Source organism: Mauremys reevesii, linkage group 3, assembly GCF_016161935.1.
Source record: "Mauremys reevesii isolate NIE-2019 linkage group 3, ASM1616193v1, whole genome shotgun sequence".
Lineage (NCBI taxonomy): Eukaryota > Metazoa > Chordata > Testudines > Geoemydidae > Mauremys > Mauremys reevesii.
In genome coordinates this window covers 205775536-205791591 of record NC_052625.1, presented here as the reverse complement: position 1 = coordinate 205791591, position 16056 = coordinate 205775536, and the positions used below count along the sequence as shown (strand labels likewise).

The following is a 16056-nucleotide window of genomic DNA, read 5'->3' as shown; positions in this document are numbered from 1 at the left end:
ACAACTCTTAATGGCTTCTGATAGGTTTACACAGAAAAAGACTAAGTTAAGGTTTTGAACACTCAGTGCAGAACCCCATCTATTTTTCTCTGCAATTTCAGCATGTCTACAGGGGAGATAAAGCAGAATCTTAGACGGAGAAATTGCTCAATTTTGATCCAAATGTTATGTGGGATAGCTGTGCAGTCGTTTGCTCCCTGAGATAGCTTACAATTCCCATGAAGAGCTTCTGGCAGGGAGAGAGGGACCATCTTGGTGAGTAACTTCACACCTTGTCTCTCTGGGCTGCCCTTGTCTTTCTGATTAAGGTCATTCTCTGCCTCCTAGTCACCCACCTCAGTGTAACGTTATCAACACAGACGGGATTACGATCCAGTTTGCCCCCAGAGCCCCTCCATTGACCCTTCCGACACCATATAAGCATCTCCAAGGCACAGCTTAAACTGCAAAGCCAAACTGGGACCATAATCCCCAAAACCTCACAGCCTTCAAGGCACATCTACAAACCCCAAAGTCCCAAGCTAGACCCCCTGCACACACTCCTTACCACCTCTGAGGTTCTCCCAAGTCTGGGAAGAATCTCAGGGAGCAGAAACAAGAAATACATGTTAAAATGCTACCACAGCCTCTCTGGAATATCATAGAATCATAGAATATGAGGGTTGGAAGGGACCTCAGGTGGTCATCTAGTCCAACCCCCTGCTCAAAGCAGGACCAACACCAACTAAAACATCCCAAACAAGGCCTTGTCAAGCCGGGCCTTAAAAAGCTCTAAGGATGGAGATTCCACCACCTCCCTAGGTAACCCATTCCAGTGCTTCACCACCCTCCTAGTGAAATAGTGTTTCCTAATATCCAACCTAGAGCTCCCTCAATGCAACTTGAAACCATTGCTTCTTGTTCTGTCATCTGTCACCACTGAGAAGAGCCAAGTTCCATCCTCTTTGGAACCCCCTTTGAGGTAGTTGAAGGCTGCTATTAAATCTCTCCTCACTCTTCTCTTCTGCAGACTAAATAACCCCAGTTCCCTCAGCCTCTCCTCATAAGTCATGTGCTCCAGCCCCCTCATCATTTTCGTTGCCCTCCGCTGGACTCTTTCCAATTTGTTCACATCCCTTCTATCATGGGGGCCCAAAACTGGACACAATACTCCAGATGTGGCCTCACCAGTGCCTAATAGAGAGGAATAATCACTTCCCTTGATCTGCTGGCAACGTTCACTGTAATCCCCAGGTCCTTTTCTGCAGAACTGCTGTTTAGCCACTCGGTCCCCAGCCTGTAGCGGTGCATGGGATTCTTTCTTCCTAAGTGCAGGACTCTGCACTTGTCCTTGTTGAACCTCATCAGATTTATTTTGGTCCAATCCTCCAATCTGTCTAGGTCACTCTGGACCCTATCCCTACCCTCCAGTGTATCTACCTCTCCCCCACAGCTTAGTGTCATCTGCAAACTTGCTGAGGGTGCAATTAATCCCATCATCCAGATCATTAATAATGATGTTGAACAAAACCGGCCCCAGGACCAACCCCTGGGGCACTCTGCTTGATATTGGCTGCCAACTAGACATTGAGCCACTGACCACTACCCATTGAGCCTGACAATCTAGCCAGCTTTCTATCCACTGTCATAGACCCAGGCCAGTTGGGTACAGCAGAGTAGTAGAAGGCAAATTTACTGGCCACTGGATAAGCAATTTTCTGTTCCCTGACTGACCAGAGCAGGGGCTGCTCCAGGCTAGGGTGGACACATGACTCCAATTAGCCTGCAAAGACTCAGGTGAGGCCATTAAGCTTATGTGAACACCTGAATCTAATTAAGGCCCTTCTGATACTATAAAAGGGCTTACTCCGGTCAGTCCGAGAGAGAGCCAGGGAGCCAGAGGAGAGGAAGCGCGGCTGAAGGGCTGGGTAATGAAGACACCCTCAAGCCCTAAAATAAGGGTGAAGAAGGCATTGAGAGAGAGAAGCCGGGGAGCTGTGGGGAAGTGGCCCAGGGAAATGTAGCAGCTCTGGTGGTGAAAGTTCAACTGCCAACAGCTGCTGCCATTAGGGTCCCTGGGCTGGAACCCGGAGTAGAGGGTGGGCCCGGGTTCCCCCCCCGGGTTCCCCCTGGGAGGGGAAGTCAGTCCCCTGTCAGGACAGGAGGCTAAACTGTTCTGGAATAAGTCCGTAGAGATGACAGAGACTGTGGGAGTTCTCTCATCAACCTCCTTGCTGGCTTATAATGAAAAGGGCTCAGTAGACTGTAACCCTGGCCCCAGAGAGAGAAGGGCTACGTGGAGGGTCACAATGAGCATCTGAGGCTAGCATAAACCACCTGGAAGTGCAGGATCCACAGGTCGGAGCTCTGCCACACCACCTTATAGTCCATTCATGCAATCCGTACTTTTTAAACTTGCTGGCAAGAATACTGTGGGAGACTGTATCAAAAGCTTTGCTAAAGTCAAGATATATCACATCCACTGCTTTCCCCATATCCACAGAGCCAGTTATCTCCCCATAGAAGGCAATCAGATTGGTCAGACATGACTTGCCCACGGTGAATCCATGTTGACTGTTCCTGATCACCTTCCTCTCCTCCAAGTGCTTCAAAATGGATTCCTTGAGGACCTGCTCCATGATTTTGCCGGGGACTGGAGTGAGGCTGACCGGTCTATAGTTCCCCGGGTTCTCTTTCTCTTTTTCAAATATGGGCACTATATTTGTCTTTTTCCAATCATCCGGGACCTCCCTCGATTGCCACGAGTTTTCAAAGATAACAGCCAATGGCTCTGGAATCACATCAGCCAACTCCCTCAGCACCCTTGGATGCAGCACATCCAGCCCCATGGACTTCTGCATGTCCAGCTTTTCTAAATGGTCCTGAACCTGTTCTTTCACCACAGAGGGCTGCTCGCCTCATGTGTTCCATATGAACAGTAACTCCTGGTTTTTTCTTCCCTATTCCTGCAGCCACAGTGCCCGCAGTGGCCAGACCCTCAAAGACAACGCCTTTATCAAGGTCTGAGCAGCTTGCTAAGCTGAGGGGGAAGAACTGGAAAATTAAAGAAGAAATGTTTGCAGACCTCACTGCAGACTTCCCCCAAACTTGAAAACAATAGCAAGCTGGAGATTGGATCTGAGAAATACCAGAGAAAGTGTTGCAGTGGCCAGAGACAGCATAGCCATGGCAAAAGTCACTTAGAGAAAGACAGGGTAATGCAGTGGCAACTCCTGGAGGCAACATAGACTCAGAATGCTCTGTTGCAGCACACAGACATTCCAGTGCCCTCAGCCAGGACCCAGTCATGTTCTGCAACCCCTGGGCAATACAGAGAACTGGGAACACCAGCATATGTTCCCTCAATGAAACCTTACAGTTGTGCTCCCAGATACCATTCCTCTCCCAAGCTGAAGCTCAGGGCAGCAAGAACACTTGCCCCTGAGAGCCCAGCTCTTTCGTGCCATGTAACACATCTGGAACTTTGAGCCTCGACACCAGAAGGCAGAAGAACAAGAAGAGACAGAGGCAAGATGTATATTCACCTGTGAATTGGAGCCTGCTGTTGTTGTGTGCTGCCTTCCACTGCACTGTGTCACTTTAAAGCTGTGTTTCATTACTTTAATTAACAATTTATTTTTGGTTGTTACATAACAAATTGTTTTTAATAATAAAAACCTTTAAAATTAATTCAAAAGGACTTGGTAATGCACGTGTGACAAAGTGGGAATTTTCTGTAATGTTTTTATGATTCCTATGTGAGCCTTCGTTTCCCTCTGTACTTTGCATTGCTACCGACTGGGTGCAAAAGGTTAAAAAGCTGCTCTTGGGGCAGAGCAGGAAACATAAGGTATTATCTTACATTACTGACTGGGATGGAATGAATGCGTCATTAAGCACTGACTGAAACTGACCCATATTGATGGAGGCTCCTCGAAGACAATGGGAGATATAAGGACTGAACAACTGACACTTATACATGGGAAACTCGAGCAGGCAGGATGCGTGAACTCAGCATGAAAGGTGTCATGTGGCTGGGATAAGAGGCTTTTGGGAGAGAGACAGCAGCTCTCACTTGGGATTGCCAAAGAGAGAGAGAGAGAGAGCCAAAAATGGATTCCACGGTAGCGTAGCTGTAAGGAGAGCTTGCTTGACCAGAATGGACTACATCTTAACATTTATTTCTCTGCCACTTCCCAGAGCTGTGTTCCAGTTGGGTGATAAATCCTGCTCTGTTTTGAAAAGGCTGCCTGATAACACTGAATATCCTTGCGGAGGTGCATTGATCCCTGGACTGCACGGGTAGAACACACCGTACAAAGGAGGAGTACTGGAGCCCAGAAGCTCAAGCCTGGTCTACACTACGCTTTTAAACCGGTTTTAGGAGCGTTAAACCGATTTAACGTCACACCCGTCCACATTAAGAGGCCCTTTATATCGATATAAAGGGCTCTTTAAATCGATTTCTGTACTCCTCCCTAACGAGAGTAGCGCTAGTATCGGTATTACCATATCGGATTAGGGTTAGTGTGGCCGCAAATCGACGGTATTGGCCTCTGGGCGGTATCCCACAGTGCACCACTGACCGCTCTGGACAGGAATCTGAACTCGGATGCAGTGGCCAGGTAGACAGGAAAAGCCCCGCGAACTTTTGAATATCATTTCCTGTTTGCCCAGCGTGGAGCTCCGATCAGCACGGGTGGCGATGCAGTCCGAAATCAAAATCCAAAAAGAGCTCCAGCATGGACCGTACGGATGTGATCGCTGTATGGGCAGGCAAATCTGTTCTATCAGAGCTCCATTACAGAAGATGAAAGTCCAAAGCATTTTTAAAAAATCTCCAGACAGACGCCATAGCAGGGACTCAGCACGCTGCTGCATGACAAGTGTAACGGAAAGCCAAAGAATCAAATAGACACTCATGGAGGCAGGGGGGACTGAGGACTCAAGGTATCCCACAGTTCCTGCAGTCTCCGAAAAGCATTTGCATTCTTTGCTGAGCTCCCAATGCCTGTAGGGTCAAACACATTGTCCGCGGTGGTTCAGGGCATAGCTCGTCAATGTACCCCCACCCCCCGCCCCCGGAAGGAAAAGGGAAAAAAATCATCTCTTGACTCTTTTAAATGTCACCCTATGTGTACTGAATGCTGCTGGTAGACGCGATGCTGCGGCACTGAACTGTAGCATCCTCGTCCCCCCTCCTTGGTGGGTGATGGTACACTATGGCAGATATCTGTCATCATCATCAGCCTTGTGGCAGATGGTGTAGTGCAATACGACTGGTATCCATCCTCGTCATCATCCCATAAGTACTCCTGACTGGCCTCCTGGACATTCCCAGTAGACGGTACAGAACGGCTGGTAACCGTCTTCATCATAGCAACTGGGGGCTGAGCTCTATCAGCCCCCGCCCTTCATGTGTAAAGAAAAGATTCTGTACTGCCTGGACTATCATAGCAGCTGGGGGCTGCCTTCCCCTCATTTTATTTCACTAACAAGTCACTGTTTCTTATTCCTGCATTCTTTATTACTTCAGCACACAAACGGGGGGACACTGCAACGGTAGCCCAGGAAGGCTGGGGGAGGAGGGAAGCAACAGGTGGGGTTGTTGCAGGAGCACCCCCTGTGAATGGCATGCAGCTCATCATTCCTGCGGGATCTGACACAGAGCGGGTGTGCTCTCTGGTTCTCTGATACACTGGATCTCTAGTACACTTGCCCCGTATTATAGGCAGGACTGATTCTATTTTTAGATACCCTAAAGGAGGGATTGACTCGGGGAGTCATTCCCATTTTTGTCTTTTGCGCCCCCGGCTGATCTCAGCCAGGGGCACCTAAGACAGCAGCAGAAGATATAGTGCAATACGACTGGTAACCATTACCTCATTGCCAATTTACAATGGCATGGTAGACGGTTCAGAATGGCTGCTAACCATCTCTGCTATCATGCAAAAGCAAATGAATGCTGCTGTGTAGCGCTGCTGAATCACCTCTGTCCGCGGCATCTAGTACACATACGGTGACAGTGACAAAAGGCAAAACAGGCTCCATGGTTGCCACGCTATGGCGTCTGCCAGGGAAATCCAGGGAAAAAGGGCGTGAAATGATTGTCTGCCGTTGCTTTCCCGGAGGAAGGAATGGCTGACGACATTTACCCAGAACCACCCGCGACAATGATTTTTGCCCCATCAGGCACTGGGCTCTCAACCCAGAATTCCAAGGGGCGGGGGAGACTGCGGGAACTATGGGATAGCTACGGAATAGCTACCCACAGTGCAACGCTCCAGAAATCGACGCTAGCCTCGGACCGTGGACGCACACCACCGAATTAATGTGCTTAGTGTGGCCGCGTGCACTCGATTTTATACAATCTGTTTTACTAAACCGGTTTATGTAAATTCGGAATAATCCCGTAGTGTAGACGTACCCTCAGTCTCAGAGGCATTGAGGCTATGTCCTACCTAAAGGAAGAGTTGGGCTCCTTGGGGGTCTGGCATACTGAAGCGGTTCCTCCTAGGGACTGTTTAAAAGCTGGGGCATGCTGGGGATCTGTGACAGCATGGTACACAGAAAAAACATAAATTTTGCACGTCATAGGTTTTTCTAAAAGTATACAAGCACCGACATGATAAAATAAGGAGTGCATAATGTGCCACTTCTACCACCCATAAAAGACACTCCAACGCTCACAATCCATTCTCCCCACTACTCCCTGGGATAATAGCTGGATGTACAGCTGCACATTTTCAGGCGTGAAGAGCAATATGCATCCCTGATAATATTGCCATGGCTGTTTCCATTTTCAACTGGCTGCTTAAACTGCTGAGCAAGTCTCCGCCACTCAATCTCCCATCCACTGTTAAGGCTTTCTCCTTTACTCTCACAGCTATTTTGCAAAATACAACATGTAGCTATAATCCTAGGCAAGTTAGCCCATAAAGAGAGCCACCTTCTTCCACTGCATGCATCTGATGAAGTGGGCTTTGGCCCACAAAAGCTTATGCCCAAATAAATTTGTTAGAGTCTAAGGGGCCACGAGGACTCCTCGTTGTTTTTGCTGACACAGACCAACATGGCTACCATTCTGAAACCTTCTTTTCAGATCGCCAAATACACACTCCACTGTCATACTGAGGCACTAGTTAAACAGTTCCTTCCTCCTGTCCAAGTGGTCTGTGAATTGCTTCATTAGCCAGTGAAGCAGAGGATAAACCAGGTCTCCCAGGATAACCAGAGCATTCTCCACACCATTAATGTTCATAGTGGTCTTGGGGGGAAAAACCGCCTTTATTCTTTAAAGTAAAGAGAGAAGCAGTCTGAAAGAGCCTAGCATTGTGGACCTTTCCACACCACCCTGCATTTATGTTTGTGAACATGTCACGGTGGTCAACCAGGCCTCGGAGCAACCATGTAGAAATACTCCTTTCTGTTTATAAACGCTGAGCCCTGGTGTGTGGGGCAAAAGATAGGGACATGGGTCCCATCAATTACCCCAGCCCAGTTTGGGAACCCCATGCATACAATGCCATCAAAAAATCTCCTGAGCATCACCAAGCTTTAAAAACTAATACAATGGTACCTTATGCATGACATCATACACCTGCCTCACAATGGACCCACCAGTGATCTCCCAATGCCAAATTGGCTGGCTATAGGTAGGTAACATTTGGGGGTGGTTGGCTTCCAGATGGAATGGTGACACGCTTCTCAATGGGTATGGGGCACTGCATGCTGGCCTGGTGCTGCTGTGGCTCCAGGCTAGTTCAGCACTCATCTCAAAAAGGTTGTCTTCACCATTGTGATGGGGTTCACTCACCACTGTGGCGCCTCCTGCTGGCTGTCCTGGGGATTAGCTCTGTCCACCAGTGCACCCTCTTCTGGTGATGTCCAGCCGCCGTCACTTCTGCTCCAAGACCCATGTCACTCCAAGGACTGCAGCGTCCTCTTCAGGACACAGCCCTCCAGTTGTGCTGCACTCTGTGCTCCTCCACTTCCAGGGGACAGTATCGCAGTCCGCTGTCCAGCCACTTCCCTCAGTGGCTACTGCAGCCAATTGGCCACTTCCTCAGTGGCAAGGTGGGAGGGGCCCACCTACTACTCCAGGTCCCGGCCCAGGGATTCTGTAGACGGCTGCCACTTGCTGTATCCCCTCTGACTCCTCAGTAGATCTCCCTGGCCCATTTCCCTGTGGCCTCAGCACCCTCATTGCCCTTGCTTCAGGGCTCAGCCTGCAGATTCCTGCAGCCCACCAGGGACTGTCTTTAGCTTCCCCAGTCTCTGCCTGTAGCACTGCTCTGTCCAGGGTGCTTGCTGCCTTCAGGCTGCAAGGCAGCCAGCCCTCCTCCCTCTTCAAGGTTCAAGGAGTGACTGAAGCAGCTCTGCTCTGCAGTTCTTCTTGTATGGGCCAACCCGGCCTTAATTGGCTGCTCCTCGTTCCTTTTGTGCAGCCTCCCTTGGGCTCTAATAACCCTTTATAGGCCAGTGTGGGGCAGATGCCCCATCACAATCATCCTGAAATTCTGCCACCTAATTCTGCTGATCATTCCAGGTCTGCAGAACTATCTTCTTTCATCAACTGATGCTGATTTCCCAAGCCCAAAAACAGTGCTGTGAAGCTGCTGCAAGAAGAGCTTGTGAAATAGCAGTTGCTCAGTGTCCTCCTCGTCTTCCTTGTCCTCCTCCTCTGCTGCTGCTGGAGGAGCCGCTGCTACAGCCACATCATCTGCTCAGTAGTGCACAGCTGTCCTGTGTGCACACTATTAGTAGAGCTTACATATTGCGCACTAACCACTGTGCGTCACACAATATGAACTAACCACTCCATGTAGATCAAGCCTCAGGAATCTCAAAAGAAACTACACAATTGGTTTCTACTTTGTGTGAAGAACAGGCATTAACAAAGGCAATAAAACAGCAAGACCGGTCTTTCTGAACGGCTTTGGAGGAAATACCCTCCATAAAACTTTAGCATCAGCTAGTTCAATCATATTTCTGTAGTAAAAATTATTCAATACAAGAAAATAGCTTTTTAAAGAGATCAAAAAGCAGCAGTGGCAATCAAGCCTTTTGTTATGAACCTCAGACACACTCGGAGCAGCTGCAGTAGCATTTGAAACAAGTCAGAACACTAACAGTGACGCAAAATTCATTCTATTTATACCTCTTGCAAAGATGTAAACAGTAAATTTAGTGAGGTATAGCTACCTTTTTGTTGGAGTGGGTGCTCCGGAGGACATATGGGTAACCATAGTGTCGTTCATGTTGGTCAGAGGTCGAGGAGGACTAAAATAGAAATAACGTATTCCATGTTAATGATTAAAAAACAGCAGTAAATACAGATAAACGTGAAAACAAAACTATTATTCTGTGTAACAACATTAGGTCAAAGGTACAACTAATTCAAATACCTGAGTAACAGCAGTCCCTACATAGGTAGGGGTGTTGTGTTCAGATTGCCTTAAAGAGTTCATGTGTCAGGTTAAAATGAAGGTAAAATGGTTATTTATCTGCACGGTAACTGTTGTTCTTCAATATGTTGTGCATATATACATTCCACAGCAGGTGTTTGTGCACCCAATACACTTGAGTCAGATTTCTGCCTGCAGTACAACTAGGAGACATGTGCTCCTGCTCTTCTCATGCTCTCAGGCAAGGGCATAAAAGAGGTGTGGTCATCACTTCCCTCATTGTTCCTTCGCACTGGCATATGTAATGTTCAATGTAGCAGGGAAGTTGGAAGGGTCGTGGAATATATGTATGTGCAATGTAAAATGTATGTTGAAGAAGCACACTTATGTATGCGTAAGTAACTGTTTTTTGAAACTCTGAGTGATTGTGCACATATATATTCCACAGCAGGTGACTCACCAGCAGTTCCCTTGTAGGTGGAGGGACATTGAATCATCTGAACAGAGACTAACACCAGCTTGCCAAAGTTGCATCATTGCAAGAGGCCTGACTGACGGTATAGTAAGCAGAACAAGTATCAGAGGGGTAGCCGTGTTAGTTTGGATCTGTAAAAGCAGCAAAGAAGTGGGTATTCACCCATGAAAGCTCATGCTGCAAAACGTCTGTTAGTCTATAAGGTGCCACAGGATTCTTTGCTGCTTTTACAGAACAAGTATGTACAGGCGACCACGTCACTTCCTTGCAGACAGAACAAGGTAGTGGTGTCCTATGTAAGAACTCGTACCACCTAGTTCCTGACGCTGGACAAACATTTTGCAGACCCGAAGAATAGCTTGGAGCTCTAATACGTTTATATGGAGTGTTCTGCAGCTCCCTTGGAATGCCAGAAGCCTGTAGTGAAGAATAACGCTGCATGGAGATTGCAGTGACCACAGAATGCAAAGCCATATCAGCAGCATCTATTGCTGCCTTGAGGTATGCATGAGCTGTAAGATATCCCTCTGAAACCAAAACTAAAAACTGTTCTTTATACTCCTCTGACAATTTGTCAGCAAATTTAGAAATGGCAGATAAATTAATAAAGTTATATTTTGACAAAAGAACCTAATAATTAGCAACTCTCATTTGACGAGTGGCAGTAGAATAAACCGTTTGGTTGTATAAATCAGTCTCTTAAATGTCTTATCTTTGGGAGTGGCCTTAAGATGGGGTTGATGGGACCTCTCATTAAACCACCAAAGAATCAGGGACTAGATGGGTAAAGAAACAGTCAAAATCTTATTGAGGGACTTGGTATCATCTGTGCACAACACTTCCTGGGGCAGGAGTCTAATATTAGGAAAGTGCATGGATTCTCTTGCACAAGTTCCACCTGTGCCCCTACAGAACTGTCCACCACTTCATGAGGTCCTGAAAAAACTTTGAAGTACTGGGGAGGCAGAGGCGAGACAAGGACTCTGGAGAGATAGCCTCATCTGGTGAAGATGAAGAACTCTGAGGGGTGGGAAGATCTAGGGTTCCTCCATTAATTCTCCTTCCATGGTCCTAACAAGAAACCCCCTGACCTAAACAACCCAAACATTTTTGGGTTACAACTCACTTCCCCAATTTTTGTCAATGCATCATGATGCTTATATTATGCACTCTTTGGGACACAAACTGTCTCCTTATAAACTGTCTTTACATAAAGTGCAATGTATACCCCTGCTGCTGTATAAATACTATTTATTTGCAGTAAGTGGGATGTATGTGTTATTGAATTGTGAAGACAGATGTAAAGCAAGGAGCATAACAAAATGAACCTCAGCAAAATATGCACTAAGGCAACAATGATCAGTTCCCAGTGCACTTCCAACCTGTTGGGCGAGTGTACAGTACATCCATACCCAAAATCCACAAAAGAGCAAGAGCATACATAAATGTTCTCTCTCGCTGTCTGTAAAAATGGCAATATACATTATATATTATGAGGTGCAGGGATTTTTTGCAGAATTCATTTAAATTAATGCAACTCACAGTAACCAATTGCATTTATTAGGGGTATAATTATTTTCACCTTCTGAAGGTTTAAATATATGTTGTGTTGGTATGTGGTGTCAAAGTCAATTTTTTTATTATAATGCTGCTGTTAGGCAACTTCTTTCATAATAAAAGACGTAACTCAGCATTCTCAATCTGCTCTCAGCTTCATTAAGAGGCATCTCCATAGGTTCTTTCCAGTTCTATAAATACCACTGTCCTCAATTTTCCACCTAAAATCCCACTCACAGTGATAATGATATAGGGAAAAAATGTCTAAATATGAACATGTGGCTAAAAGATTTCTGCTTGCAGAATTCTGTCTTCTTTACTACACACACTAGAGCCTTCTTAGTCCAGCTCTTTTCTTGGGGTCATTTAGACATTTTACTGAACATATTCCAAAAAACTTGAACATTCTTAAGGTGGCACTCCATTTCCTTATGTAACCAAGATAGAAAAGCCATTTGTTCATGAAATCAGTAGTGTGCTGTAATCATGCACACAGTACTAACAGAAGTAATAAAAAAGCTGTCTTCAGAAGGATGCTCTAATACTGAAGCAGAAGCAGTCTGATGGAGTAAAAGAAAATGGCACCATTACTGTTAGTCCAGGGCAAGCCCATTATTCCAAAACTTCTGATTCAAAGAAACTTACTTGAGTTCCCCCAACAAAGGAGACAACTGTGGGCATCTGCTATAGAGCAGCAGGAAAAGAGAACAAGAAAAAAAAATTCCTGAATCAAATATCAAGGCTATCTAAGCAGAAGAATTCTATTCTCACAGGGAATTTTAACTATCCACGTAGCTATTGAGTATACTCAGAAAGATTTCTAACTTCCAGAACTAGAAGTCACTTAATGATTCAGAAAGTACAGAGTCAAACCAGAGAAGCAGCCACCTTGAATTTCCTTCCTACTTATCACAAGAAAAGAATTTAGGAAAGGAATTTGTAAGCTCTTCAGAGCCGGGACCATGCCCTTCCGTGCGTTTGTGCACCACCTAGCACAGCGAGGTCACAAGAATTATTTCCATTCTAAACAGATTTGCAGAGACAGGGATAAACGTTTCACAGAATGAAGCAGTATATGGGTATGAGATTTAGCAATGTATCCATTTGCAGCACTTTCCTCATCAATGGTCTCTATCACCAAGTTCAGGAAACAGTTTCCCCGTGGTTGTTGATGTATTCTTGACTGTTTATTTTATGCACTAAAAATCTATTAGGCTATTTTGTCAAAGGGATCTTTATTTTTCATGAATGTCGTAGTACTAAGTCTGATTGATGAATGTCCTAAATAAACTGCTTAGGGAACATTACAAAATTCAGTTTTTTTCTAATCCTAATATTTATTTTATCTTTTCTTTTAATTTTGGTATGTATATTTATAATCTTCATCTCTTCTGTCATCTGCTCATTTGTTTTTAAGGCTTCTCTCACTGCGGCAGGTAAACATACATCATACCAGCGTACGGGCACCTTACACCATTAAGCAAAGAAATAACCTCTTCAAAATAAGACTTAATTAAACCTCTGCTTCCTGCTAAAAAATGATGAAACAGTAAGAGTCAATCAAAGGTAAGAATGACGAGCAGGAACCATATGGAATCTGCACGTGAAAACTCCTGGGGAAGAAAAGTACTCTTTACAATCCTTTGGCCATCTCTGAGAAAGGGAAAAATGAACCCCACTGAAGGTCCTTCCCATTTCCCTCACCAATTTCTCAAACAAGTCAACACAATCTCACAGGTGATTAATTGCTATAGTTCGAATAAAAATTAACAAGGATCCCTTATTTTTGTCTTTGTCTACTGCCAAGAAGAGAGAGTCAGCTACAGATAACACTGTGTCTGTACTAAACACAAGTCTAAAAACAGACAGGTAGTAGGGATCATAAGGTCCTGAAGACACTGAAGTTGCTTCATCTTCACCTATTCTCAATAATCCTCCCTAAAAGTGAGAAGCTGAGATTGATCAGTAATTGCGTGCAGGGGCGGCTCTAGGTATTTTGCCTCCCCAAGCACGGCAGGCAGGCTGCCTTTGGCGGCTTGCCTGCAAGAGGTCCCCAGTCCCGCGGATTCGGCGGCAGCCTGCGGGAGGTCCACCGAAGCCGTGGGACCAGCGGACCCTCCGCAGGCATGCCACCGAAGGCAACCTGCCTGCCACCCTCACGGTGACCAGCAGAGCGCCCCCCGTGGCTTGCCGCCACAAGCACGCGCTTGGCATGCTGGTGCCTGGAGCTGCCCCTGATTGCGTGTTAATGTCACTATCTAGTTCCCTGAGTAGGAGGTTCCCCACCATTTAAGGATGGTGAAAGGAAGTGTGAATAATCTCCCTCAGTAATAGGCCTAAAATCCTTGCAGGTCTTCAGTCGGCCTTGGGGACAAGAGTTCAGCATACAGGCAATGGATACAACTCTCTCAATACATCTAAGACTTCAATAAATAAGAGGAACTCAGTAATACCTTCACTGTGCTGGGCCCGGTCAGCCCAAATTTGATGGATCTTTTCAGAAAAGCATACAGATTACAAAAAATCAACTCTAACCCAACTGAGGCAAGTAGAATTTACCAGACTGTCTTCCACTCTGAACAGTTCCCCTGTATGGGACACTGTTGATCTGTAGCAAAGGAAAGGAATTACTTATTTGCCTCTGTCAGCACAGCGAAGAAAAGTAAACATTCTCTAAAATGTAACTAAAGGTAATAATTGGAGATATACCAATCTCCTAGAACTGGAAGGGACCTTGAAAGGTCATTGAGTCCAGCCCCCTGCCTTCACTAGCAGGACCAATTTTTGCCCCAGATCCCCAAGTGGCCCCCTCAAGGATTGAACTCACAATCCTGGGTTTTTAGCAGGCCAATGCTCAAACCACTGAGCTATCCCTCCCCAACTGATCTGATTGAGAGCAAGTTTTCCACTGCTATCATTCAGTTTCCTCACTTGTTGCTTCATTAGTATACAGAAGTGTCATAGAATTGGAAGGGACCTCAGGAGGTCATCTAGTCCAACCCCCTGCTCAAAGCAGGACCAATCCCCAACTAAATCCCCAAATGGTCTCTTCAAGGATTGAATTCTCAACCCTGGGTTTAGCAGGCCAATGCTCAAACCACTGAGCTATATATATATATCACTGTGATCACTGAGGACAATGTGAAGGTAGAATGAAATGAAGGTGTCAATCTAACAGTGTTTGTAGACAAAAGGTTGCCACAATACTCACAAAACCATCAGCAAAATGGTTCAGTGATGAAGCAGAACAATCCATCAGTCACATCTGGAACTCGGAGCTATTGACCTCTGGAGGGAGAGGAGGGGAGGATAGAGGTGGGAATTAAGTAGGCCCCTCATCCTAAAGGAGTAAGGTGAGGCTGTGATTTCAGCCCGGAGAGGTCAGAAGTCTGTCCATGTCAGAAGTGTACCGTGACATCTCAAATCTCTACTCCCATCCCACAGATAAGACCTAGAGTGTATTGTGACTTGCACTCCATACGATTTTATGAAAATATGCTAATGACTGTGAATATAACGTGACTGGAATATGCTTCATGCAAAAGGTCATTGGGAACTGGGTATCTGGGTACTGGAGACAGGAGCACTTCTTAAGCTGTTTTCAGTTAAGTCTGCAGCTTGTGGGGGACGTGGTTCAGACCTGGGTCTGTGTTTGCAGGAGGCTAGTGTGTCTGGCTCAACAAGACAGGGTACTGAAGTCCCAAGCTGGCAGGGAAAATGGGCTCAGAGGTAGTCTCAGCACATCAAGTGGCAGCCCCAAGAGGATCTCTGTGACCAAACCCGTCACATGTATTTCATATAAAATATCATTAATTTGAAAAATATTATACCACCACCAACTACACACTGCAACAATTTAGAAAAGTAAATATTTTGAACGCACAGTGGTCAACACGGAAGTAAATGCCAACATATGCTAAGAGTTATCACATAGGAATGTCTGAAATACCACCCTTCTATAGGAAATAATCAGGGAAATTACATGATAGACTTTTTTTAAATGGTAGACCACTGTACTTATACAGGTATAAAATGAATGTATCTGAAAGCTTATGCTTTCTTTTGTTTTTTTTAAATATGTGAAGCGCTAACCTGCTGTGAATCACTGGCTCAGGTTTGGTGCAACGATGTGGCATGTTTCTAAAGTAGTGACTTTTTCAGTAATTATTATTTATCATGTGTAATGTGGACATGCCTAGGACCCCAGTCATGGACCAAGAACCCATTGTACTAAGCACTGTACAAACACACACCAAAAAGACAGAGCGCTTACAATCTAAGCATAGAACTGTATACAACAACAAATGAATACAAACAGCCAGACTGGAGTGAACCACATGAAAACAATATTATTTGCATTACCATAGAACCTAGGAGACCTAGTCATAGATCAGGATCCCATCATGCTAGGCATTGTACAAACACAGAACAAGATGGCCGCTGCCCCACTGAGCTTACAATCCAAGTATAAGACAAGAGACAACAAATGGACATGGACAGACAGACACAAGAATACAAGGAAACAAAGAGACAACATTGGTCAGCATAGCTGGCAATAGTATCGGTGTATGGGGAGCTCCTCCTATGTGTGAGGGGCAGCATGAGAAAGCAGTAAGGTGCAATGAAGGCTGGTATCGT

At 45.7% G+C, this 16056-nt stretch overlaps 1 protein-coding gene across 15 annotated transcripts in view; it reads right to left on the bottom strand.

The window, feature by feature from the left end:
* The window catches only part of DTNB (dystrobrevin beta), a 387737-nt gene that overhangs the window by 174755 nt on the left and 196926 nt on the right, over positions 1 to 16056 (bottom strand). For 14 of the 15 annotated variants that reach the window (XR_005595613.1, XR_005595609.1, XR_005595612.1 and 11 more), the window contains one exon: positions 9184 to 9261. The exons of the other annotated variant lie outside the window; for it this stretch is intronic. Coding sequence is in view for 8 of the 14 variants with exons in the window: in XM_039528646.1 (XP_039384580.1) it covers positions 9184 to 9261 (78 nt within the window). In the remaining 6 variants the exon portion in view is untranslated. The remainder of the gene's footprint in view (positions 1 to 9183; positions 9262 to 16056) is intronic. 15 annotated transcript variants of the gene reach the window in all.